The sequence below is a fragment of the Peromyscus leucopus genome, chromosome 15 (assembly GCF_004664715.2).
Source record: "Peromyscus leucopus breed LL Stock chromosome 15, UCI_PerLeu_2.1, whole genome shotgun sequence".
NCBI lineage: Eukaryota > Metazoa > Chordata > Mammalia > Rodentia > Cricetidae > Peromyscus > Peromyscus leucopus.
Window position 1 is genome coordinate 5,662,766 of NC_051076.1, and position 26,992 is coordinate 5,689,757.

Consider the following 26,992-nt stretch of genomic DNA (forward strand, 5'->3'; position numbering starts at 1 on the left):
TGGCTCAGGGTCTCTAGCTGAACCGGAGGCCTCCTGTTTAGGCTGAGCTGGCTGGCCAGGGTCTGGGGCTCCGCTTGAATCCCTACCTTCAAGGATGGGTTACAGCCACTCCAGCCATGCCAGGCTCTTTACTTGGGTGTGGGGATTACACTTGCAGAGCAAGCATTTACCCATTGAGCCACATCTCCCCAGCCCGCAGGAACTTTAAAGTATAAAAGTATGTCCCCAAGACAGGCCATAAAAAACCAAGAAAGTATCCGCCGTTCATGTGAACTCAGTATTAACTGGGTACCCTGTGTTTTTATTTGTGCAACCGGGCACTCCTGGTATGGCTGTTGTAGTTGGTGCTGGGGAAGGTGGAAGTTAAGGTTTTAGGTCTCACAGAGTGCAAAGCCAGGCCTTCCAGAGATTTCCCCCCAACTCTACCCTTGACTACTAAAAGCCGTTCACCGGCCTAGTCATCTTCCTGCTTCAGGGCAGGCCGCACACCCCCTCACCCTAGACTCATTACTTTGGGGACCTGGGGAAAAAATCCAGACGCCTGAGGTTCTGGCGGGATCTGCGTGATTTTGCTCGGGTAAATGTTCAGAGCGCCGGCCAATCCCGTGTCCGAGAACCCGGGCGCGGCGTCTCAGAGCCAGGCGCTCACCCCCGCGGCCTCCGACCCGCGCTGAGCTTGCTGGCGAGTCCTTCCCGGGCCGCGGCTCTGCACGGCGGGGGGTGGGGACGCCTACTTCCCCGCGAGCCCAGCTCTGCCCGCGGTGACTCAGGTGACTTCACCCGTTCTAGACAGGCCGGGCCAGCGGGTCGGCGGGGCGTGCGTGGGGAATCGGAGGGCGAGCGCGTAGGGGGGGCGTGGGCGGCGAGGGCGCGCGCGGGGGGTGTCGGCGGGCGCGCGTGTAGATCAGGCGGGAGGGCTCCCGTGGAGCTGGAGGGGGCGCAGAGGTCTGCGGTTGCAGAGGCCGCCACTACTTAACCCGCGCGGAGGCAGGGGGCTGGCTGGAGTGTCGCAGCAGGTCGTGGGAGGCTCGCCGCTGACGTGGAGAGAAATGCAGCGGCACTTCCGCTTCCCGTGTCCTCGCGCCCTAGGGAGGCGACACAAAGGCGCGGAGCCCGGGGAACCCGCCAACCCCGCCGACATGGCCGTTGCGCCCGGCCCAGCACCGAGTTTTCTTCTATTTCCGTGTGTGTGTGTGTGTGTGTGTGTGTGTGTGTGTGTGTGTGTGTGTGTGTGTGTGGTGTGTGTGTTGTGCATGTGTGTCCTTGAGCGCCGGAAACCTAAACTTCCCACTTCCATCGTATTCAGTGAAGCAGGGTCTCTCACTCAAACCCAGGCTGGGCCCCTGGAGACAGTGGGGATTACAGGCCCTGAGGCATTTTATGTACATCCCGTGGATCTGACCTTGTGTCTTCAAGCCTGTGTTTAACCACTGAGCCATCTCCCTACTTCTTATGATTTCTTTCACTTTCTACTCTCTGGACTCGGTTTCCCTCTTAGGTTCAGTGGCAAGACTGGAGACACCTTCCAGAATCTAGGTGCACGCAGCCTTTGAGGGAGGGAGGGAGCTTGAGGGCACTGCTGTGCCCCTGCCCCTTCCAGTGTGGTATCTTCATTCTTAGAGCGAAGCCCCCTCTTCAGTACTATGGGATGCATTGGAGTGGGGCTTTCACTCTGGCCTGAGAATCCCATTCCCTTCACTTTCTGTTCCTGTTCCACCTTCCCTGTGATTTTCCTCTCTGTTGGATTAAGTGTTGGCTAAAGACGGTTCTGACCTGAGAGGTGGCAGCCTGTAGAGACGCCTGTGTCCTCCTCCTACCTGGAGGAGTGAAGAGAGCTCAAGGCCGCCAGCCCCACTGACTAGCCGGTGCCAGGGCTGGCGTTCGGTCCCTTCTTTGGGTGCAAAGGCTTTACCTGTTCTTTACTTTGCTTCCTTTTGGAGAAGAAAATGAGATGGGACACCTTGGGTGAGGTCAAGGCTGGGGTTGGCTGTTGGCAGGATGTCCTGGTGATGGGTGCCGGTCCTTGTGACCCAGGGGCAGGTGTGCCATATGGCGCTGCTGTACTCCGGGGCCTGGGGGAAATAAATCCTTGGTTCTTGCCAGGGCCCTTTTTGGGGACTGTTTAAAAGGTGTGAGAAGAGCTCCGGATGGTGTTGTCAGAGGTCAAGGCAGCCACTGAGACATGAGACTGTTTCAAAAAACAAAACCGAAAATTTAAAAATAAGTAAAAGACATTAAAAAGTACAGGGATTATAACTGATATTGAAATAATTATCAAAATGCTACTAAAACTCAAATTTATACAATGCTCTTTAGTAACGGCCTGAAGTAACAAAATATCATCTGAAGCGTTAATCTCGTTGACAGTGACCCACCTCCATCAGCCATTCTTGTCAGAGTTAGCACAGTGGTTGTATGACTGTGTGTGTTGAGGAGTCTCCAGACATGGCTTCACCAGACTCACTGCAAGTTCATAGTCCACGTTTCCCAGCACTTGGGAGGCAGAGGCAGGCAGATCTCTGAGTTCAAGGCCAGTCTGGTCTACAGAGCAAGTTCCAGGACTGCCAGGGCTGCACAGGGAAACTCTGTCTGGAAACAAACAACAACAAAAATCAAATTAAAGACTGTTTTTTTTTTTTTTCATCTAGTGACTTGTGAAAATAGAGATGTACATGTGAGTTCACAGCCCCTGAATTCTACCTGTGCACACCCCGGGAGTAGAGGGCTGTGACCTCATGACAACTTGCTGAGAGGTGGTTTTCTTTCTAAGTTCTGTTTGTTTTTGTTGTTATTGTTTAATGGGTTTGTTTGTTTTTGCAACAGTGTCTCACTGTGTAGCCCAGGCTAGCCTGGAGCTTGGAATCCTCTTGCCTCAGCAGCCAAGTGCAGGGACATAGATGTGGACCCCTGTGGCTGAAGCCTTTTGGCCACATTCTGACATCTGTTAGTCTTAAGTGTCTCCTCTGCTCAAGTTCACAGTTGTTTTAGTGAAAAAAGCTTCCTCGAGGGCACTGCTGGATTGTTCACACCCCCACCCCTACCCCCTCACCCCTGCTCTGCTCCTTCTGTGGGTGGCACTTGCAGAGTGGCTGTGGCTGTGGTGGACTGCACCCTCTCTCCTTTCAGTGATGGTAAGCGAGTGTGTGTATGAGGGTTTTTTTTGTCACTGTGACCAAATACCCATGTCAGAAACCACTTAGGGGGGAGAGAGTGGTCCTGGCTCACATCCTGGCAGCGAGGGCATGCCACACTACAGCAGTTCACATCGTGGTGGCCAGGAAGCGAGAGGGGGAGGCAGAGAGGGGGAGCATGGGCCCTCGGTGGCTTTCTTGTTTTAGTCTGTCCGGGCCATCCACATTCAGGTGGGTCTTCCCCTCAGCTAACCCCCCTGGAAAGCCCTCACTGACAGGACCGGGGTGGGCTTCACCCGCCTCACAGGTGATTCTCAAGCCAGCCAAGTTACAGTGAAGAGCAGTTGTCCTGGGTTTCAGGGCATCACTGGTTGTTGTTTTAGCTACTTTTTTCTTGCTCTGACCAAAATGCCCACAAGAAATAGTTCCAGGAAGAGGGTTTATTCCCCATGCAGGTCTAGGTGTTAAATCCATCAGTGGGAAGGGGAGTTAGAGGCTGCAGGTCACATTGTATCCAGAGTCAGGAAGCAGAAAATGAACAGGAAGTGTGGCCTGGCTGTAAACCTCAATGTTCAGACTCAGTGACCTGCCAGGCTCCACCTCCTAAAGGTTCTCCAACCTCAAACAGGGTCCCCGGTGGGGCACCTAGTGTTCAAACAGTGAACGAGGGGACACTTCTCATCCCCCTCAACACTAGTGTCAGGGAAGGAAATGGATTTTTGCAGCTTAGCCCATAGCGTGAGATGACCTGAGGATGCTCTAGTGAACCGTATCATGCTGATGCATTTGAAAATTAAGATGAAAAGTCAAGACAGGAGAACAAGAGTTGAGTAGTCCCGAGAAACTGAGTGTAGAGAAAATCCTGCTCCCTGCCAAGTTTGTACGCCCAGCCACAAAGATCTTTGTAGTGAGATCGTCCAAACATCACAAAAATAACCAGAAGGAAGAGGGCTACTATTTGTTTATTTATAAGGCCACATAGCATTGTTATGAAACTTGACAAGGAAATTACTAGAAACTGTGTGGGACCAAAAGTCAGTAAAAAAAGATACAAAGGATACAATGAAATAATGTGGGGGCAAATGATCCCAGCATTCTAGAAAAAGGACAGCAGGCCGGCTGCTTGGGTTTATTTACTTAGGAAAGCTTTGTTCAAAAAGGAATAAGCCAGCTAAAGCCCAACTATGGAATAAAGGGGAAAATCTCTGATAAATCTTCTCCCCATGAGCAGCACAAACTTTTGGCAGGGGCTGTGGCTCAGTGGATGGAGGGCCGGCCAAGCACTCTCAGCTCTGGGTGGCATCTTCAACACTGTAAAAAGGGCGTGGTGGCATGTGTCTCTAAGTCCAGCACTGGGGATCCTCAGTCATTCTCAGTCATATCATTGGGGGCAGCTTAGTAACACGAGGCATGGTCTAAACAAACAAACAAACAAACAAACAAACAAACAGAAAACAAAACAAAAACAGCTTTTTAAGGGAGGGAAATTAAAGATTTTAAATGATGGAAGACATGTCATTTCTTTTTCGATCCACAGAGTCAGTTAGATCCAATCTTGGGCTGATTGTGCTGGGGTCTACCTTAAACCCAGCACTCTGAAGGCCGTCAGGAGGAGCTCTGTGTGTCTCAGGCCAGTCTGGTCTCGTCTACATATCAAGTTCCAGGCAAGGCAGGGATGGGTACATGGAGAGACCCTGTGTTAAAAAATTAAATCAATCAGAATCCAGGAGATTATTTTTCCAAAATAGAAGTTGATAAGCTGGTTCTGATAGTTTCTTGGGAGTTGTCTGTAGTGAGGGCTGGGGGGCTGATACCTGGTTGAGTGTGCAGGTCCAATGCATGTGTTATCTCAGATTGGTGACAGGGTCACATTGAATACACTGGGAGAGGAGGAACTAGAGAGGATGCTGGATCAATGGGAAGTCCATCTGGACAATAATTTTTTTGTTCGTTTTGCTTTTGAGACAAGGCCTCATTCTGTAGCCCACACTAGCCTTGGATTTACAGCAGTCCCTCCTGAGTGCTGGAATTACAGGTGTGAGCCACCATTGGCTGAATCTTTTTCTTCTGTCTCATCCCATATATAAAAATTAATTGCCATTTATCATACATGAGAAGGTTAAGACCACATGCTTCTAGAAGAAAGCAAAGTGAAATGTCTCTATGACGTCAGCACACAAACAGCGTCAGCTATAAAGGGAAACACTGGCCAGAACTGGTGACTAAGGACTCCATAAAGAGAAGGCAAGTTAGGGAATGGACCAAAGAATCCATGGTACACAGACCCACGTGTGTCCACTCAAGCTGCAGAAAGACATCAGTAAATGAGGAAGAAAAAGACAGACAGGTTCATAGGAAAACTGGGCAGGTGTCATGTCACCTCCAAATTCCCAATAAACAAGCAAATGGCAAACCTCATGAACAGTCAGGGAGCGGGAAATGACAGCATGCCGGGTACTCCTCTACAGTCCTGAGTGGCTGAAGTGAACAAGGCCAGCAACCCAGGTGCCCAGAGGATGCAGATGAGCTGGTAGTTTGCTGCTGGGGGCATGGGCATTGGCCTTTCTGAGTCTGTTCTGAGGCATCATCTATGTGCATTTGTGTGCACAGCCCCTGTGGCTGGCGCCCCATTCTTAGACGTAGCAGGGAGGCATATGTCCATGTCAAAAGGTCGATTTAAAGACCTGGCTGGAAACAGCTCTTGGTTTGTCACAGTGGGAGGGTGAGTGCACTCTATGTTTATACGGTGGGACATTCTACTGTCCTGAAGAGAATGAATGAAACCAAGAAGGTTATCGCTGTGCGAAGTGAAATTCTAAACTGCCCGAAACTGACCTGTGGATGCAGAGATTGGATTGGATAATTTAAATATGCTAATTAACCCCAGTGTGCTTTGATAAAGGTATGGGGTGGCACCCTTTCTACCTTTAGAAATAAGTTATCAATCTGTTCCAAGTGCAGGTCAAACGGTGGTGTTTCTGGGGACAACAAAGGGTCAGAGTCACCCTTTTCTAATGGGGTCAGAGCTGCGTATGAAACGGAGTCTCTCAGGATGAGGCAACAGCCTGGGGAAAATAGTTTTAAACAATATGGAGTGACTTAGGACAGAGTACAGCCTGACCTCAACAGCAAGTCCACGTCTTAAAAGCCTGCATTTTAAAAAGTATACTTTAATAAAAAATATGTAAAGTGTTCTGCTGTAAGAGAAATTTGGCTCATTCAGATTTACCCTAATCTGAAACATAGAGGGCATCTTATTGGTGATTAAAAGGCCTCAAGATAGGTTGAGAACTGTCAAGGGGGAAAATGCAATATCGGATCAGTATTTTTTGTTGAATTAGGGACTTGTAAAGTTGATTCCCTTTTGCTGGTCTTTAATGCTCATATAAAAAGACTTAGGATTGTGTTTGATGATTGGATTGGAGTGACGTGGAAGTCCGGGAATGCTAAATTGAGCACCAAGTATAAAATTTTGCTTTTGGATTAATTTTCTTCTGGTTTGATTTTTCTTTTTTAAAGTTTATAGCAATTGGATTAAAAAAAAAAGCTTGCTTGAGGGGCTGGAGAGATGGCTAAGTGGTTAAGATTAAACACTGCACTTCCAGAGGACCAGAGTTGGGTTCCCAGCATTCCAGTCAGGTGCCTACAACTCCAGCTTCACCCTGCTGGGGGAACACCACCCACATGTGGGAGGCATCAGTATCTGCTAACATGGAAAGCTAGACGTAGGCAAGCCAACATCTGCCCGCCAACATCTGCCCTCCATCTGCTGAGCTATGCACTGACTCTAGTCACTCAGGTGGCCCGAGGGTGATGTCAACAGCACCACCCACACTGCCCTCACATAGGATCCCATTCAAAGCCAGCACACGGTGGAGGATGTGGGGGTGGGGCTGCTGAGCTGGGACCTGGTGCATCCTGCTGCACCAGTTTGTGTTAAAAGACTTTCTGCTGAGTCCTGGAGTCACCTCCAGGTTCTCCATCACCCCCTGTGTGCCCTGGTGGTGCTGGGTGTGGAGAAGGGCCTCCCTTTATAGGATGTGGGCAGGAGAGCAGGGCCTGTTGGATGGCCTTGGCAGGATCACCATGAGTCTGGACTTTGTTTTCTAGGAGAAGGGAATCATGTTGATTTATATTCTGCAAACAAGGCTACTACTGTTCCATCCCGTTGGATCTCAGAAGAAGCCGAGGCCAGAGTCGCCCCACGGCCTCGCTCTCCTCAAAGCTGTGGTTGTCCCAGCAGTGTGAATTCTCTTCACTTTATTACGCCTTGTGGAGTGCACATTCCTCCTAAAATGCCCCCTGCTCGGCCTGCCTCTTCGTGGTCCACCAACGCTCACACACATGAGTTAGCATTCCTCTCTGGAGGAATGGACAAGGTAGATAGACACTCGCGTATTTTAATTACATCTTGTTGGCTTTTAAGTTTCCTTAGGAAGTACCTAAAATTATACCTACATTTAAATTTATTTACATTTAAATAGCTTATACTATCATTTAGCATTCTGAAAGACCTATTTCTTTCAGACCTAATCTATAGATTTTGAGAACAAAAAAGGAATCTGAGAAAGTGAGGCTGCCGAGGGAAAGTTAGAGAATCAGCTCCGCTGCTCCGCTGTGTGACTCTGGGCAGGTTTCCTAACCTTTCTGGGTCTTGGTTTCCTCTGTAGTAGATAATGACACCTTCAGGATTGTAATTATGGTGAGGACTGATGCTCGTGACGGCTTTTTCAGCACAGTTAACATGCAAAGGGCTCTTATCGGATTAGAGCTACTGAGAAACAGTAGGAAAGCCATACGAAGGGACATCCTCTTGTTGGACATGGGAAGGGAGATGGTTCATCTAGTGAAATGCTTTCCACACAAGTCTGAGGCCCCGAGTCCAGATCTCCAGCACCTGTGTTTTAATAAGGAGAGTAAATTGAGGAAGATAAGCAGTTCTGCCTTCTGGCCTCTGCACGAGGGTATACACACAGCTACTCGTGCATACAGATGAACACACACACACACACACACACACGAATGAGAAGACATTGAACATTGGGAGGTGCCTTGCTGCTCTGCACGAGGGTATACACACAGCTGCTCGTGCATACAGATGAACACACACACACACACACACACACACACACACACACACACACACACACGAATGAGAAGACATTGAACATTGGGAGGTGCCTTGCTGCTCTGCCCTGGATGGGGCAGGGTTTCTGCCTCTGAGAGGGTGGGAACTAGGAACTCTGGTCCCCATTTCTGGTCAGTGCTGGCTTCCGTCTGTCCCTGTGAGGACCTGTTCTTCTCTCAGTGGAATTCTGACTCCTGGAAAGGGGAAAAGGAGTTGTGAGGGTCTGTGTGATGGCATCTGAGAATCAGGCGGGTGATAAAGGACAGAGTGACGAGAGTGGAAGCCGTTCTAACGCAGACGCTGTTGGCGGAGTTCTCAATATTTTGAGATGTTTTTTCTATGGGTGTAGGTCTGATTTTGTGAACCACAGATACTTTAAAAACATTGTCAGCCTTAGTTCTCTTCTTTCTGCCTGTTGTCGATAACGTGTTGGGACCCTGGTCCTGCAGCCTTGGACTTACCTGTGTGTTTGTGTTTGATCCCAGCCCACTGCAGAGGCCCGGACAAGTTTGCTGATAGAACTTAAATGGACACCATGTTTATGGTTTGTGTTGTATTTCAAAAAAACGATGGGAAGGCGTCACACCATACAGCAGGGCCCACGTGGGAGGCTTATTGAGGGGAGGGGAGAGAAGGGGGCAGAGAAGGGACAGAGACCAGTCCCTGGGGACGAGAGAAAGAGATGGGAGGTGGGCAGGGCCTGCCTTTTATAAGTAGCGAATGCACACAGGGATGCTCTTAGTGACTGCAGCTGAGGACGCATCCTGTCAGGACCCCAAGGGCCGGCCAGTACAAACGCCTGAATGCTAACATTCCCACCTTTTGTTTCTTATAAAAGGTGAGGAGTTAGAAAGGGGTAGCAGGTGAGGCAGGGATGAGGGCACCATGTTCTCAAGAACGCTTCCTGCTGACCTTGGGGGTGTGTGTCAGTCATCTTTGGGGGACCTGGGAAAGCTGGGGTGCTGGCCACATCCTAGGGTAGCTGGCTGTTTCACTTCACTGTCCAGCTCTGTGGAACCGTCTGGTGCCGCTTGGACCTGGCAAGATGCTGTTCAAGATGGATCCAAATGGACTCCCTGGAGCTCACAAGAAATCATGATGAGGCTCACCAGCAAGATGGAGGAGAGCCACATGGTTGCTGTTTATAGTTACATGCACATACACACAGAATTAAATAGGAACTGAGTAAATAGAAAGGGAGAACCTGTGTGTGCTGAGCAAGACGAAGCCGGCATCTCCATCTGGCCCACACGCTGCAGCAAACAGACAGAACATTTAGAGAGGGAGAGAAGTCAGACACAAGCAGGTCTGAAAGAAAAAGAAAAAGTGGAGAATTCTTTCTCGGTTCCCTGACTGCCTGGTTCAAGGAATACTGAGGCCAGATTTGATTTGAAAGGAGTAGTCAGTGGGTCTCCAAAAGACATCCCAATGGCAGGGAGGAGGTGTATGACAGAGTTCCCGAGGATGAGGTGGAGAGAAGATCCGAAGCCTGAATGTTCTGGCGTCCCAGGGATCCAGGGAGGATCAGATTAAGTGGGCACAAGCTGTTCATTAAGTCATCACGCAAGAACAGGGGCTGAGGGCTAAAAGCCCCAGAGAGACAGACACAGTTGCCTGATACCAGGACTTCGAGAAAAGCCAAAAGGCGAGGGCTGTGCTCGAGAAACAAAGCCTCGCTCGTGGGAAGTGGCCAGAAGTGAAGAAGCAGCGAGGTGGCTGGTCGTCAGTGGTGGGTGGAGAGCCCCAGCGACCCGCTAGGTGGAAAGTAGGACTGTCATGGGCAGGCCAGGTTCCAGGGCCCCAGCACGTCTCAGACTGCCAGGAGAGCCTATCCGAGTCACAGCACCAAATGTATTTTTAAAATGACGGGAAGGCGTCACACCATACAGCAGGGCCCACATGGGAGGTTTATTGAGGGGAGGGGAGAGAAGCAGGCAGAGAAGGAACAGAGACCAGTCCCTGGGGACGAGAGAAAGAGATGGGAGGTGGGCAGGGCCTGCCTTTTATAAGGAAACAGCAAATGCACACAGGGATGCTCTTAGTGACTGCAGCTGAGGACGCATCCTGTCAGGACCCCAAGGGTCGGCCAGTACAGATGCCTGAATACTCACAGTTTGGTTCCAGACTTCGACTCCACTTCCCCTTGAGGGCCTGAATGGTAGGCCTCCCTGCTGATGGCCAGTGTTTATAGGATTCTTGGGGACTTTTAGATAATTAAATAATCAGTGGGACCCTCTTGTCACATCGGATCATCTGTGTCTGGCTGTGATCCAAAAATATTAAATGGAAAATTCCATAAAGGAACAATTAGTTACTGTTAAATTGCGTACCGTTCTGAGTGGTGTGAAAATATGTCCATTGCACAGAGGACATAGCCTCTCCCTGCGTCCAGTGGGTCCAAACATCTGCACTCCCCACACCTTGTCACTTAGTAGGCCCAGTTCCTAGATTAACTGTCGCAGCCCCCGTGCTTGTGTTAAGGAATGTAACAATGGCCCCAAGGCGCAGGACTGGCAGTTCAGACGTACTGCTGAGCAGCCCCATGCCGCCGTCTGCTTTGAGAGACAAGCGGAAAGCTCCTAATAAGGCAAGAAAAGAGTCAAATTGGAGCTGCTGAGCTCTGTGGTAAAAACATTTTCTATTCGTGAAATTGGGAAGAGGGGAAAAACTAAATCTATGCTCACTTTGCTCTTGCATCTCACACTGCAGAAGTTGTTACAGCTGTGGTGCATGTAAGTGTCCAGCAGGAGTCACAGCCATGGTGCATGTAAGTGTCCAGCAGGAGTCACAGCCATGGTGCATGTAGACTTAAGTATAATGGGAGAGGTATTCATTCTGTGGCTTTCTAGACAGGACATGACAGTACAAATGACCCTGACTGAAAATAGCATGACTTAGAATTTTTTGAGTGGTATTGAGTGGATATTTTAGCTGGGGTTTACTGGGATGGGATGCCCTTTACAGCCAAGGGTGCCAGTATACAGAAGGTTCCAAACTGTCTGCAGTTCCCAGCATACACTGGGTGGGCTTGGTTACTTTTCCTGTTGATGGGATAAAACACTCTGACAAAAGCAATTTAAGGAAGAGAGTTTATTTTGGCTCACAGTTTGAGGGCACGGCCTGTCGTACGTGGGAAATCATGGTGGTGAGAGCGTGAGGCTGCTGGTCCTGTTGCATCTACAGCCAGGAAGCAGAGAGAATTGAATGCTGGTGCTCAGCTCACTTTCTCTCAGGGAGTGGTGCCGCCCACTTTTATGGTGGGTATTCTCAGCTCAATTAACCTAAGCAAAATAATCCCTGAAAGCATGGCCAGAGGCTAAACGAGTATAGATAATCCCTCCCAGGTGTGCCCAAAGACCATTTACATGTTGCCCGTGAGCATGGGAGGAGGAGGAAGAATGACCTCAAAGAAGACTGGCGGGCTGCCAATTGCTGGAGGAGAAGGGTGGGATGGCTGTGGCCAGGTGAGATGTTTTTAGTTGGATTTCTTCTACTTTGGGCCGTGGATAAGTAGGCTGGCAATCCACCAACTAGTAGCTACCTATGTTGATTGAGTGCTTAGAACTGGCCCTGGGCTAAGCAGTTGACATATAACTCTTTCCCCAGCCTCATGAGGAACTGTAGCTGTGACCTGGCTGCCTTCCCATGTTGGTGAACCAGCACACGGCAGAGTGGGGCTCCTAACAGCATCAGGTGCTGGCATCTGTCCCTGAGCTGTTGGGTGGAAGCTGTAGGGACCAGATCCAAATTCCAGATGTGATGGAGGAGACTGTCCTATGGCTTTTCTGATAATTATTAGTACTATGTATCATTGCGTATGTGAACCCCATGTATAATATAGCTAAGATTATATAAGATTATAATGCAGCAAAAAGAAATGTTATAAAAATGAATTTTGTACTTTGCAGGGGGTAAATCCTTCATGCAGAGGCATCATTCAAGATAGAGTATCTTTTGGGACTGGGAGGAGAGGAGGGAGAGGAAACTGGGAATGTAAAATAAATAAATATTTTAAAAAGATAGAGTATCTTTGAAAAAGTATGTCTTCTAGTGCTTTCCCTTGACATTCAAGGTTATGTTCAATTATACACTTTTGGGAGTACTTCACAATTCCCCAGTTTTTCATGAGATGAGACAGGTGTCACGTCCAACCTCAGTCTTCCATGACAGGAGAAATGCTAAAATGCCAACAGAAAATTCCCTTCCTCCACAGGAGAGATGGCTCCTCTGATCCTACAGAATTCCAGAAACTTTTTCTAGGAGATGGCTATAGTAAAGTAAGGAGAAATGTATGAAGTCAGGGTCCTTGAGAGAGCAAAGGCCATTATTACTCGCGGGAGAAACCAGACTACCCTTCCTGGCTAAGGTCTTGGTCATGGCCATAGGTGTGCTGGGGGAAGGGACACTGGCTTCTGTCCTCGTGGCTTATGAAGGCCCAGATGGCCTTTCCTTCCTATCTCTTAGAAGTCTGAGAGGAATTTGTGTGTAGCAGGTTCCAAGTCAGGCTCTGAGGAAAAGGGATTCTATGCATGAGCCTGCATGGTGCTGGCCTTGGCGTTGGGAAGAAGCAGGGGTTGATCTGTGTTTGGTCTAGGACACAGTGGTTCATTTCAATTTGGAAATTATGTCTATTTGATGTACAGTGTGCTGTTTGGATGTGAGAATCTTTTGTGATGTATTAAATCCAGACAACCCACATACCTTGCATGTTTTCTTACCGGACTTGACTGAAATGGGACATTTGGATCACTTGCCCCAGGACTTGGTCACTACGGCTTTACCGTTTGCTTCTGTGACTCTGACCTTCTTAGACCCCACCAATGTATGATAGAATGTTTGTCTTTAGGCCGGGCTCATCTGTCATCTGTAAAATGCTCCCTCCTCTGCCCTTCCCTACCTCACTGGGCCACCAGGGAAACAAAGTGGGAGAATGGAATTCTGGTCCTAGCTTTACTGTTCCTGATTAGCAATGTTTGCTTGGAACTTAAGAATTTGTACCATTTAATTTGGTGCCTGCCATAACATGTGTTTAAGATGTCTGCATAAAAGGGCTTAAATTTAGTTAATGCTTTGTTGCTTGGGAACACTTGGGGTCATTTAATTTGCAGAATTAAAAAAAAAGACTTATTTATTTATTATATATACAGTGTTCTGTCTGCATGCATGCCTACATGCCAGAAGAGGGTGTTAGATCTTGTTATAGATGGTTGTGAACCACCATGTGGTTGCTGGGAACTGAACTCAGGACCTCCCTTACTCATGAGGGGGATAAGCATGGCGTCATGTGTGGAACTCAGTGTGCCACACAAGAAAAGGGAATTATTTGATGTGTTCTGTGATACATCTAGGGAAAGACCTAGGCAAGTGGGGAGTGTGTGTGTGTGTGTGTGTGTGTCTGTCTGTCTGTCTGTCTGTGTCTGTGTGTCCATGTGTGTTGGATGTAGGAAGGGGTAAGGACGGTCAATGAGAATGGGGGTTTGTTTGGTTGGGATTATGCCAGTGTCACCTTGAAAAGTGAAGGTCCTTGGGAGTGCCAGCTAACTCAGTTGACATCAGAGGCCAATGTCCAGTGTTCCCTCAGTGACAGTTTGTCTGTTTCTCTCCTAGACTCTTCACACTGCTTTGGGAACCAGTGACTTCAGCAATGCTGCCCCGATGGGAACTGGCTCTTTGCCTGCTTGCCTCCCTGGGCTTCCATTTCTACTCTTTCTATGAAGTTTACAAAGCCTCCAGGGGTAAGACTCCAAGGCTTGCTGATACCTGTCAAGAAAGAAGTGGGGTGGGAGTGTCTGAGGTGGAGGGTTCAAGAGGACATTCCCGTGGCAATGTGACCTGTGGGCTCGGTTTCCCAGACGTGTGCACTTGGAGTCCGTGGCAGAGCCCAGAATTGTCCCTCCTGGTTGTTTACGTGAGCCTGCGGCTTGTCATCTCCAACAGCTGCTGCTTTTCTTGTTGGTGCTGGGAAGAACCTCTGAGCACATGACCTGCCGCTGAGCCGTGTCCCCAACCCCTGACAACAGCAGGAACATTTGATCCAACTTCTCTGGAAGGGATTCAAAGTAAACTGTTTTTCTTTCAACAGCTTCCTTTGCAGGCTTATCTCAGACACATGAGGGGGTCTGGGGAGTTAGCCACTCCTACCCCTTCTGTTTTCTTCTTTCTCTTTATTTCTTTTATATTGCTGTGTTGCCCAGGCTAGCACCACATTCCAGGATTTCCTGCTTCAGCCTTTTAAGTAGCTCGGGGTTGCAGAAATGTACTGCCCCAAGCCCCTCTTCCAGAGTTTAAATTTTTCTATTTTTCCCGTCTTGGGAACTGAACCCAGGATCTTGTATCACATGCTAGAGGCGTTCTACCCCCAGGCCACCTCCCCATTCCTCTCTTTTACTTTCTGTTTTGAGATAGGGACTTGCTAAGTTACCCACACTGGTCGTGAAATTGCTTGGTAGCCCAGGTTGGCTTTGAACTCACAGTGGTCTTCCTGCTTTGATCTCCTGAGTAATGGGATGGCAGGTGGAGCCACCACACAGGGCTGCTGAGCCAGTCTTTAGGAGGAACCGGGCTAGGGAGCTGGCTCCGTGGGTAAAGCGCTGGCCTGGAGTGGCTGATCACAGAAAGGTGGAAAGAGAACGGACTCCTGAAAGTCGTCTCCTGACCCCCGTGTGCACACCATAATGCACAGGTGCACCCACATACACGAAAATATGATAATAATAAATGTAATTTTTAAAGAGAGCTTAGGCGCTAGCCAGGTAGCAAAGAATGCTGAGGACCCGTGGACAGAGATGAGGTTGTAGGCTGTAGATAAGCTTGCATCTGCCACTGGGATGAGAGAGAACACAGCATGGTAGGAGAGCCACAAGTCACTCAGCAGAACTGGGGTGCAGAGTGATTGGTCATGGGGAGACCTGACCTCAGCTTGAAGAACAGGTGTAGGAGTGTGACAGCTGTTCAGGTCCACTAAGAGATTTGGGCTCTGTCTTTTTAAAAAATACTTTTTAAATTTTATCTTATGCATATGAGTGTTTTGCCCCCATGACATGCTTGGTACCCATGGAGGCCAGAAGAATGTGTTGGGTCCCCTGGAACATTTATAAATGGTTGTGAGCTGTCATGTAGGTGCTAGGAATTGAACCCAGGTCATCTGGAAGAGCAGCCAGTGCTCTTAACCACTGAGCCGTCTCTCTAGCTTCTGAAGGCAGGGGAGAGAGGGGAGAGGTGATGCAGTCACCGAGAATGGCAAAGGCAGGATTGGGGTGTAGTTCACTGGTATGCTTAGCATTTGTCAGGTCCTGTTCGATCCCAGGACCGTAATACAATACAGTAGCAAAGAGGTTCTGGGCAGCCTATCCCACCCTACAGCTCACCAGGGTTGACTTCCATGTTGGCCATTCGAGGGAGTTGTCGTATTTGTCCACACCCCATCCTCTAGCACTAGTCCTGGGGTTCTCATTAGCCGAGAGAGCAGCCTGGAGAGGTTGTCTTGGTGGGGAGCCATTTACCCAGCGCACGAAGGTGCCCTGTTGGAGCAGAAGAAAGGAAGGATAGCTTTTGTCAGCGAGCTAGTGTCTTCCCTAGATGGCTGCATCTTACCAGCGAGTCAGTCTCTTCCATAGATGGCTGTCTTACTTGTCTTTTGCTACGTGATAAGCTATCTTGAAGTTTTGTGATTTAAAAATAATAACTGCCATTTTTTTTATAACTCACTATTGTGTGAAAAGTTTCCCTTTGGAAAGGTTTTTTCTTTTGTTTTGTAGTAGTTTCAGGTTTGTAGCAAAGCTGAATAGCATGTCCAGAATTCTCAAATGTTCGGGTTTGTGGCAAAGCTGAATAGTGTGTCCAGATTCCCAATGCCTGAGTTCTAGTTTGTGTCTGTGCCACTTCCTGTCAGTGTCCAGTACCACAGGGTGCATTTGTCCAGTTGAGTCTGTTTGGCACAGCATTGTTGGCCAATGTCCTCAGTTTCCATCAGAGCGTCAACTCGGGTATCCTATACTTTGTGGATTAGGGAAGTGTATAGTGATGTATGTCCATTATTAGAATATGACACAGCATTTGTCTGCTCAAAAATGCTGTCCTGTCACTCATCCCCCGCAACCTCTGGTCTTTTTACTGTCTCCATGGTTTGCTCTTCCTAGAATGTCCTATAGTGAGAGTCCCATAGTTTGTAGTCTTTTTAGCATGGCTTCTTCCATCTAGGGAGAAGCGTTGAGGGAACTTAAATGTGTTTCACAGCTCAACAGCTCATCTCTTTCCCTTTCTTTTCCCTTTTGGAGACAGGTCTCATGCAGCATTTAGACTGTCTTTGAACTTTTTATGTAGCTGAGGATGACCTTGAACTTCTGGCCCTCCTGCCTCCACTTCCTGGGTGTTGAGATGGGAGATGTGGGCTTTGAGGCCCAGTTCTTGTGTGCTGGGGATCAAACCAGGGTTTAGGTTATAAGTCTTCTTTGAGCACTGTGTAGTATTCCAGTGTCTGGATGTACTGCATGAATTGTCCGTTGACCACTGAAGGACACTGCAGTTACTTCCGAGTGTTGGCAGCTGCACACGAAGCCACTGTAAACAGTGGTGTGCAGGGTTTTACACTGATGGCTTCTTACCTCACTTGTGTACTAACCAATGCCATTGCTGATCCTGTGGCAAGCGTGGTTTTGTAAGGAACTGTCCATGTTCAGCTGTATACCTTAAGACTCAGGAGAGGTGGGAACACTCACCTGGAACGCAAGGGAAGATATTCCCTGTTATGCATCTTGCATTTTGCTTTGTTTTTGGACAAAGTCTCACTGTATAGCACAAACTGGCCTCAAATTCATGGACATCTTCCTGCCTCCTCTCTGTGCTGCCATGCCCTGGCCTACCTTGATCCTAAGGCTTGACTAAGGAGTCTTGCATGAATGCCCTTCTCTAAAACAGGCCAGCTGGTTTTGTGGCTGTACCACTTTGATGTAAGCCTTTCTGAAGACCAGAGTGGTCATTAGTGGCAGCTGCCGGGGACGAAGGTGGCCACTGTGGAAGCACTGGACGGGCCATCCGCCTCTTCTGACTGTATGCCCTGCTATGATATAGATATATAGGAGGATATAGAGATGATAAGATAAAAGGATAGATTAATCAACCTACTTTTAAAGAAAAACTTGTTTAAAATGTTTTACATTGGTATAGATTTTAGTTTATGTTTAAAATGTTTTACATTGGTATAAATTTTAGTTTATTGATACAAACTTGAAGTTAATTTTGTTATACTGTATATATATATATTTCTATTCTTGTTTGAGGTATTATGTTTATGTAACTCATTTAAAATTGTAATGGATAATTAAAAATAGATTAATAATTAGTCATCTATGATAATCATATCTGTAGCCATGTTAGTTAAGTCTTCTAGGTATACATAGATATATTTCAGATAGATAGGTAATCTTCAAACACTTCATAGACCTAGAGAATATGGCATTTAAATAACTTAGAATTCTGTTGACATGAGACACAATTGCTCCTGGCTGCACCAATTTGATCCCGAGAGAATGTTGGGCTTCTAAGACATTTCCATTTGGAAGTTTGTCTTCTTGGCACAAAATGGCCTACTGGGCAAAGAACTGCCCTTGCCTTGATGGCTGACAGTACGAATGCAATGCTGTCCTTCCTGGACAAGCGGGACACAAGGAAAGCGACTACTGTACTCTGCCAAGACAGGGTAAGATGGTCTTTCAAAATTCCTGCTTCTGAAAATGGTCTGTCAGATACTCTAGGCCTGTAGCCAATTTGAATACACCAACAATGCTGAAAAACATTAGGTGACTGTCCAGGTTGCCAGCTGTCTTGGTCTACTCTTGCAAGATTCCTGAAAGTTGCTTGCATCCATCTACCATTTCTCAGGTACCATTATGTTCCTTCTCAAGTCTTTGATGTGGTTAAAGACTAGATAGTTATAATTTCCTCAGTTATGATAAAAGATAAGTTAGATATAAAACCTTAAACTCACAAATATAAGATAGATAGGACATCTTCTTTAATATTGTAACTGTAATTCTTGCTTGATAATCGTTTTGTTATATGTAATTTTACTATGTTAAAGTTAAAACCTTCCTTTTTAAAAAAAGAAGAAGAGGGGAAGTGCTGTGGATATCACTCTATATAAATAAAACACTGATAGCTAGTGACCAGACAGGAAGTATAGGTGGGACAAATAGAGAGGAGAATTGGGGAAACAAGAAGAAGGAGAGAGACACTGCAGCCACCGCCAGAATAAGCAGCATGTAAAGATGCCGGTAAGCCACCAGCCACGTGGCAAGGTATAGATTTATAAAAATGGGTTAATTTAAGATAAAAGAACAGTTAGCAAGAAGCCTGCCACGGCCATACAGTTTGTAAGTGATATAAGCATCTGAGTGATTATTTTATAAGTGGATTGTGGGACTGCGGGGTTTGGTGGAACCTGGAGAGAAGCTCTCCAGCAACACTGCTATTCGTTTTTTTGAGACAGGATTTCTCTTTGTAGCCCTGGTTGTCCTGGAACTCACTCTGTAGACCAGGCTAGCCTCAAATTCACAGATATTCTCCTGCCTCTGCCTCCCAAGTGCTGGAATTAAAGGTGTGTGCCACCACTGCCACCACCCTGAAATTCTTATTTATAACATTTCCCAGATCATTTTTCTTTCATGATTGGGTAGTTTTCCAATTATATTTTCTACTTGATTATATCTATAGTAAAGATACTTACATTGGTTCATCTGTTTTATATTCTAGCAATTTACTGAAGTATTTCCATCCCACTGACTTATTTGACTCTTGCTAACACCCTGCAGGTAGCAATGATGTTTTGCTCCCTCACTACGGTGTCTAGAACAGCGGAGGTGCTCTGTCCTGTTCTAGTTGCAGCCTCAGAGGAAGGCCTTGAATGGCTTGTACCACCACTGAGAAACTCTACAGTTTTATTCAATCATTTTAAAGCCATTTTAAAGAATCTTTCTAGTTCCTTTTTAAAGATTTGTAGTCCAGAAGCTGGAAAGATGACTCTGTTGCACGAATCCTAATTGGTCTTAATAAAAACCTGGAGCCAGATATCAGGGTGAAAGCTGAAAAATCAGAGAAGCAGAGCAAGCCACAGCCACCACCTCTCACCTCACCAACTCCTCAGCCTGAAAGCACCTCGGAGAGGCAGTTTGTGTCTCCTCCCGCCTTATATTCCTTTCTCTATCCAGCCAGATCACTTCCTGTCTCAACCTTCCTAGTGCTGGGATTAAAGGTGTGTGCCACCACTGCCTAGCCTCTATCTTTAATCTAGTGGCTTGTTCTGTCCTCTGATATCAGGCAAGTTTTATTTGTTCAAAATATCACCACATGACTCCGTGGTTAAGACCATTTTCTGCTTTTTCAGAGGACCCAGATTCAGTTCCCAGCACCATTTGGCACCTCCCAGCCACCTGTAACTCCAGTTCCATGGGATCCAATGTCCTATTCAGACCTCTGTGGGCACTGCACATATATGTTGTACCTATATGCATGCAGACAAAATATTCATACATGTAAATAAGTGAGCATTTAAAATAAAAGTTGACAGTCTTAGGAGATGACTCAGTGGAGGGTCTTAGTTCAGTGTCCAGAGACTTTTTTTAAGCTGAAGGTGGTAGTTTGTAATGTCAGCTGGGGAGACTTGGACGGGCAGGTCCCCAGGGCTTGCTGGCCACCTTGTCTAGCCTGTTTGATGAGTTCTAGCCCAGTGAGAGCCTTGTCTCAAAAATAAAAATGGACCATGTTCTTGAGGGACATCAGCCAAGGTTGAGTGTCCTCTGACCACTTGTACACACATGCACACTTATACATGTGAGCATGTACACGCACATATGCTTAGACAAGTCCATGACAGAAAAAGCTGCCAAGAATAAGGGTTGAATTGTAATCACTTGCAGCCCCACATCAGATGATAGAGGATTTTCTTTTTTCAACCTGCTAATGTTTTTCTTTTTCTTTTGAGGGAATCAAGTTTTGAGGAGCAACCCGACTTCACTCTGCACCCACCCTGGCCATGGTGTCTAGACTCTGCACCCACCCTGGCCATGGTGTTTAGACTCTGCACCCACCCTGGCTGCTATTCTCAAAGTTGAAATAAGAATCAGTTTCTGAGTGCGCCTGATCAGACCGAAGTTTTAGCCTTGGAGATTTTGACATGGCACTCTGCCTGTTTGTGTACAATGGATGCGGCCCTTCCTCGTGAACCACTGTAACTAGTACCTGAAATCTCTGTCCACTTGGATTCACTCTTGTCAGCTTGCCGAGGCCCAAGTCTCCTCCAAAGTGGATTGATTGAAAAGTTCCAAAAATCTGGCATGTTATTGGCATGTTTCCATTTTTCTTTTTAAGGCAGTTTGATGATAATATCTTCCCAGGTCATGGAGCTCTTCAAATGCGTTGACTACAGTCATGTGTCATTTTCTTAGACGGTTCAGATACTGCACACCTCATCTCCCTGTCTTAAGAAAATGTTCAGATTTATCCCTTTAGCAGGTTTATTTTCTTTCTCAAAGAACAGAGTTTGGACTTAGCTAAACTCAGCAGCTTTTCTGTTTCCTGTGCCAATCATTTTCTAATGAACGGTAGCCAAGTTGGGTCCTGCTGACCCCACAGTCCCCAGGCATGTGGCCTCTTCCTGACATTTGCACAAATGGAATTCTGCTTTCTTTCCCTTGATTTGAGTTTTCACTTTGCCTGTTTTCCTTTCTTTACAAGTCAGTGATCTGTTGCTAAAGTCTCTTTAAACAAATCGTAGCACCTGGGGAATCTAAAGAGCCATTTTCAAGGTGCAAAGTTTCTGTTTGACTTGCCACCTCCAGTTTCTTGTTATTGTGTAGCAGTTGGCTCCAGGGTGGGGTATGGCTGGAGTCAAACACACTTGCCCAAGCTTTCACTTCTCCCTGCCCGCACGCACAGCAGCCCTTGTGAGTGGACCTGTTCTTTAACACGGTTCATGCAATGCATCAACCTCTCACAGGACAAGGGCTTTGTGAGGAGGCAATTACTTCCTGTTATGAATAGAGAATTTATTCGCAATCAGGCTGGTGACTTCAGAGAGCTCATTCCATGCTGAGGGGAACAACATGGAACACTTTGAACAGGTGGCCTTGCCCTGGGAGCTTGCTGAGGGTGGGTGGGATCACCCTTTGTTTAATAGGGCCCAGTGAAAGGACTTAAGTGCTTTGCATTGTTCTCACAGTGACAGTCAAGGCTCCCAGTGTGCTAGATGGCGACCTCCTCATGCACTTGACCATGTCTGTCACTCATGACTTTCCTACAGGGATGCCAGATCTCTTAGTCTAGCCCTTTTCAGGCCTGCTTTGGTGTCTCCTTCTGTATTGATTCTGGTCCTTAAGGTGTGTGGTCCAGGAACATTATGCCAAGCACAACAACATGGTGGTTGAGAAAACAGCAAATAATGTGGAGTTTCTTCCTCATTCACTAGCCACCTTATTATTTTGAGACAGTATCTCTCACTGAACCTCTAGTATCTGGGCCCCAGCTTCTTGGTCCTGTCCCTGCCTCCAGTCAGTGATTTGTGCTGGCGACACGCCCCTCCCCCAACAGGGCTCCATCAGCGAATGGCCTCAGAAGTTCAGATTTCGGGAGGAGTGGCCTTAGTGGGCGTCTTCTTGCAGTTTGCTATTTGCATCTTGTTTACAGATCTCACTTGTTTTTATTGGGTTATTTGTGAGTCACATTCTCATTCTGAGAGGGAACTGGAGGAGGGAAGAAGCTCTGGGCTTCAAGTGTCATGGAAAACCCATTTCTTATCATGTATGTCTTTGCTATAACATAATCTGCTTATGAATATTTGAGTGTGGCTTGCCATTAAGTTCTTTTGCTAGAAGCCCATCTTTTCTGTTCCCCTCCATGTTTCCATTTATTGCCACAGTCTGCCGTCTTCTCTTAGGGAAATAAGGTTCAGTGGGAGCTGAATGGAGTTTTTCAAATGCATAGAAACAGCAGGGCATGACGAGTGTGCGTGTGTGTGTGTGTGTGTGTGTGTGTGTGTGTGTGTGTGTGTGTGTAATGACCTCTAAGCACCCTACCTCAGAACTACTATGGAATTGGTAGGGTGAAAGTGGAAGGTTCATGGTTGTGAGTGAATGATTTACACAACAGCTCACTGGCAGCGATTAAAATGCAAATCTCGCCTTTAGTAGGTAGATGGGAATCTGATGTAGCCTTTTGTGAAGGGGGAGAATAAAGAGCTGACTGATAACCAGGGCTCTTGGGTGGAAATTGTTCTGTTTCTAATGTTCTCAGGCCGTGTTTTGGGAAATGGAACTGGACCTTAGCAGAGAGTTGTCTTGGCTGCAGGTCCCCAGTGGCATGGGGAGCCCAGGCTCTGTCCTCCGTGATGTGGGGGATTTCCAGGTTTGGTCTCCAGTGGCATGGAGGGCTCCCAGGCTTAGTCCCTAGTGGCATAAGGGGCTTCCAGACTTTGTCCCCAGGGATGTAGGGGTTTCCAGGCTTGGTCCCCAGTGGTGTTGGGATGGGGCTCCCCAGCCATTGTTTTCAGTGGCAGGGGAGGAGTTGCAGGCAGAGGGGCTTCTGTCCTTTTGTTGTAGTCACTTGTCTAACTGCATTTAAGTCACAGAAACAGGCTGTCAAGAGTGAGGTGTGAGCTCCCAGAAGGCCAGGTGTCCTCGCGGCATCTCAAGGACTGCTGCTCTTCATGGGCAGATGTCTTGCAGCAGGTTCTCAGCATCTGCTCTTCACTGAGCAACTCGATTTTGCAGCTGTGAGCTTTTAGCTAATTTTAGTCTGTCTGGATGGCGGCTCACGTCTGCGACGCCAACATTCAGGAGGCAGAGGTGGGGGTTGCTGTGAGGGCGAGGCTCAGAGTGACATTTCAGTCTTTGTTGCTACCATGAAGGACACTGAGCCCTAAGAGAACCTCCTTCTCCTTTTTTGCTGCTGTTGTTTGGTGATGAGGTCTCAGCTTTGTTGTATACGTGTTTATGTTGTACGTACATGCAGTAGTCTATTGTACTGGTCACCTATAAGCATGATTACTATCCTGACATTCTACTTTATAAACCTTGTTAGCTCCTGTCATATAATTCTGTGATGCCACACCAGTTTTGAGTCATGGTCTATGTAAAAATATTCCATACCTGTACATCCTCTCAAGTGTTGGGATTACAGATGTGAGTCATTCCCAAGGCAGTCTACAATTATCTAAAGGCTCAAAGCTGCAAAATCGAGTTGCCCAAGAAAGAAGAGATGCTGAGAACCTGCCATTGGATATCTGTCCATGAGGAGTGACAATCCTCAGGACTCCGTGAGGACGCCTTGCCTGCAGGGATCCCACACCCCACTCTTCGGACAGCCTGTTTCTATACGGCCAAGCCTTGCAAGCTTCCCTGGCTCCTCGTGTCGAGTACTTTTCCCTCACAATCTCTCTTTCCCTTTTTAGCCTTTATCCAAGGTGAGAGGGACATTTCTATCAGTCATCCCTGGAACTCAGGTCACAACATAGGGAAGGAATTACAGGGATATGGCGGGCTGGTCTGCTACTGGGTTTGCAGGAAGTATTTTAACTTCTTTGGGTCCTTCTGCTATTTACACCCAATTTAGTTAAGGCATGATTAATGGATATTATTTTTTCTTATTAGAGCATGAAGATGAACTGGACCAAGAATTTGAGCTGGAGACGGACTCTCTATTTGGAGGATTGAAGAAGGTACGGGGTGGATAGTGACCAGCCTTCTGATGTTTAAAGCCTGCCAGCGTCTTGCCTCGCTTTGTGCGATGGCAGAGTGCTCGGTGGCCATCCGGAGATGTGTGCCTTTTCTGGAAGTGCTGTGTACCAGCTCGTCTTCTTCCACTGGAGGGAAGCAGGATTCACCCTTTGCTCCCACCAGAACCTTGATGTTAGTCCCTGTTCTGTTGCTCTGAAGAGACACCATGGCCAGAGTAATTCTTATAAAGGAAGGCATTTAGTTAGGGGCTGGCTCACCGGTTCAGAGGTTGATTATCAGGGAGCATGGCGGCACGCAGGCAGACACGGTGCTGCAGAGGTAGCTGAGAGTTTTATATCCTGACCCACAGGCAGAGAGAGAAAGAGACTCTGTGCTTGACATGGGCTTCTGAAACCTCAAAGCCCAGCCCCAGTGACACACCTCCTCCAACGAGGCCACACCTCCTAATCCTTCTCAAGCAGTGCCACTCCCTGATGCTAAGCATTCAGATATATGAGCCTATGGGGACCGTTCTTATTCAGACCACCACCACCTGCTTCCCTAACAGGACCCCATGTCACTGTTGACTTGGATGGAGGGAGGCTCAGGGCCAGTTGATGGTGCTTCAAGCCAAAGCCACGTCCGAACAGCGCATTCATTTTTCTGTTTTCAGTGTTTGTTTGGAGTGCTCAAGTGTTTCAGTGTTTAAGGAATGTCACTGCACACTTCACCTGTACTCCGTGTTTGTGGTGTTTCCATCCTGACACCGGCTGCTCTCATGGGCTGGTGTGGGGCATAAAATGCCCCGTGGTCTTCTGAATTTCCTGTTTCCCGACAAGTGCTTAGAGGCCGTCCTTTCTGAAGTGGTGCTGCCCGCCCTGTCCCGAGGCTGTGCTGGTAGCTTCAGGTTCTAGACTTGCAGCAACTTGACTTCCCCTCCCAACCTCGCTCACCAGGCTGCCCAGCCTTTCCTCCACTCTGGCTGTACAGAGTGTTGGATGCCAGGCTGGTGCTGGCCTCGCCCTGTGTGGGGTGTCCTTTCCGGCGTTTGTTGTTCTACACGCTGGACGGTTCCGTGAAAATTCCTATGTGGACTGGGGAGACAGCTCAACCAGTCAAGTCCCCGTCATACAAGCTTAAGGACCGCAGTCGATTCCTCAGGACCTATGGGAAAGCCGAGTGTGGAGCTGGTGGGATGGCTCAGTAGGTAAAGGCACTTGCTGCCAAGGCTGATCACCGTTCAGGCCCAAGAACCCACACAAAGCAAAAAAAACTGGCTCAGGCAAGCTGTCCTACACACACACACACACACACACACACACACACACACACACACACACACTTCCATGCATATACACACATGTTCACCCAGATACACAACCCCTAATACAACTGAATGTAAATTGGACTAGTATTTATGACACCTTTTCTAGATGTTTATATTTCATAACAGCTCTTTTTAGAATCATTAGTAAGAATATAGGGTTGGTAGCTTGTGCTGCTTATAAGATGAGGGAACTGGGGAGTTTCGTCCCAGTGGGATCTGGGAAGTCAGGGAGGTAGTCCCATGGGTCACTGTAGACCCAGCGTTACTGTGTGTCTTATAAAAGCACCACAGGCATTTCTGATAATACAGAATTGTTTGCCAGAGGCAAAAATAAGCAGACCTGCCTTTGAGCAGGAGACTCAGCTGAAGAGAAGCCTAAGGAAGTGAACTCGGGGTTAGGCGTCACCGACAGGCTTCACTGTCAGGACTACGATCAACCCCATGGCCTGTGGCTATTTCTAGACAATGGGGCTTTGCCTCCACACCCTTCCTGGCTCCCACATTCTACCAGGTCCTGCTAAGGTTCCAGGGTCTGGACCCTGACTTTGTCTAGGATTTTTTCCTGACATCTCTCGTAATGACCAGCATCAGGGGTCCATGTGTGTAGGCAACCCCTGCCTTGGGGATGAAGTTCTCAGTGCTGAGAGTCACGCCCTGGAGTCACCCGACAGCTATCTTAACTGTCTGGTGCCCCCCGAGCACCCATCTGTTCATCCTGCTATGGCCTGTCACATTGCATATTGTGTAGGTGGCTTGGAGTGGAGTTAGAAAAATTTGAGGCCTGGTAAGTTTCCAGCAGACCAAGGAGGTGGACACCTGTCCTTAGCACTGGGCCCCTTGCTGAATATCTCCCCCACTGAAAGCTTGAAGAGGATATTAGCGTTGGCCTGATGGTGTACAGGGGTTACAGCCTGTAACCCGGGCATTCAGGAGGGTGAGGCAGGAGGATTGTGTGGCCTGGCCTATGGAGACCCTGTATCAAACCCCAAAAGATGGTAGTTGTAATGGCAAGACACTGTGAGAACTTTGGAAGGAGCCATGTCTAACTAACACTGTGGTTGCTAAGCTTCAACACTGAGTGCTGTAGACAGTCTGTTGGGGGGAGAGGAGTAAATGGTGGTTGAGCTACATCTTGAACTGATAAAGTAACTGTTTGCCTGTATTTTCTTTGGGTCAGGGTCTTGGTATAGTCCAAGTGTGCACCAGGACTTGTAGACCTCAACTTTGCACAGGAATATTTAAGAAACATACAAACCATCAACCAGTGCCTCTGTTGTACACCTGTAGAGTTCATTATGCCACTGATGGGTCATTGTCCTAGAACAGTTCCTTAAATGAAGCAACAGGAACCAAAGCCTAGAGCCCTTCTTGCTAAAGCATGAGAAACCAGCCATCCCATCAATAACCATTCTTACTTTGGAACCAAGTTATCAGCCTTGCAAAAACAAGGCCTCAAAAAATTGGTTAAGACTCAGACTTGTTCCTCTCCACGGAAATCTTTAGTAAAAGGCGAAAGATTTATACGATCTGAAGAGAAACCAGAGTATGCAGGAGTAACTTTAGCTGTGTCTACTAGTAACTGCAGCTCCTAGTTCATTGACAGTGAGATTTTCAACCCCCAGGAACTTCACACCACCTTGTTTATTAAGTAATCCAAGTTCTTTTAGCTAGAGTTTTTGATTAATATATATATACATATATA

General features: G+C 47.5%; 1 protein-coding gene and 1 non-coding gene across 2 annotated transcripts in view; one reads left to right on the forward strand and one right to left on the reverse strand.

Annotated features, from left to right (window-relative positions):
• Positions 1 to 291: 291 nt before the first annotated feature.
• Hhat (hedgehog acyltransferase) overlaps positions 292 to 26,992 on the forward strand; it is a 268,490-nt gene continuing 241,789 nt past the window's right edge. The window contains exons 1-3 of the mRNA XM_028882840.2: positions 292 to 770; positions 13,867 to 13,994; positions 23,898 to 23,965. Coding sequence (XP_028738673.1) covers positions 13,904 to 13,994; positions 23,898 to 23,965 — 159 coding nt within the window. The 5' untranslated portion in view covers positions 292 to 770; positions 13,867 to 13,903. The remainder of the gene's footprint in view (positions 771 to 13,866; positions 13,995 to 23,897; positions 23,966 to 26,992) is intronic.
• LOC114702422 lies at positions 26,723 to 26,837 on the reverse strand. The gene has a single exon (XR_003735991.1). It is a non-coding gene; the product is annotated as a U5 spliceosomal RNA (small nuclear RNA).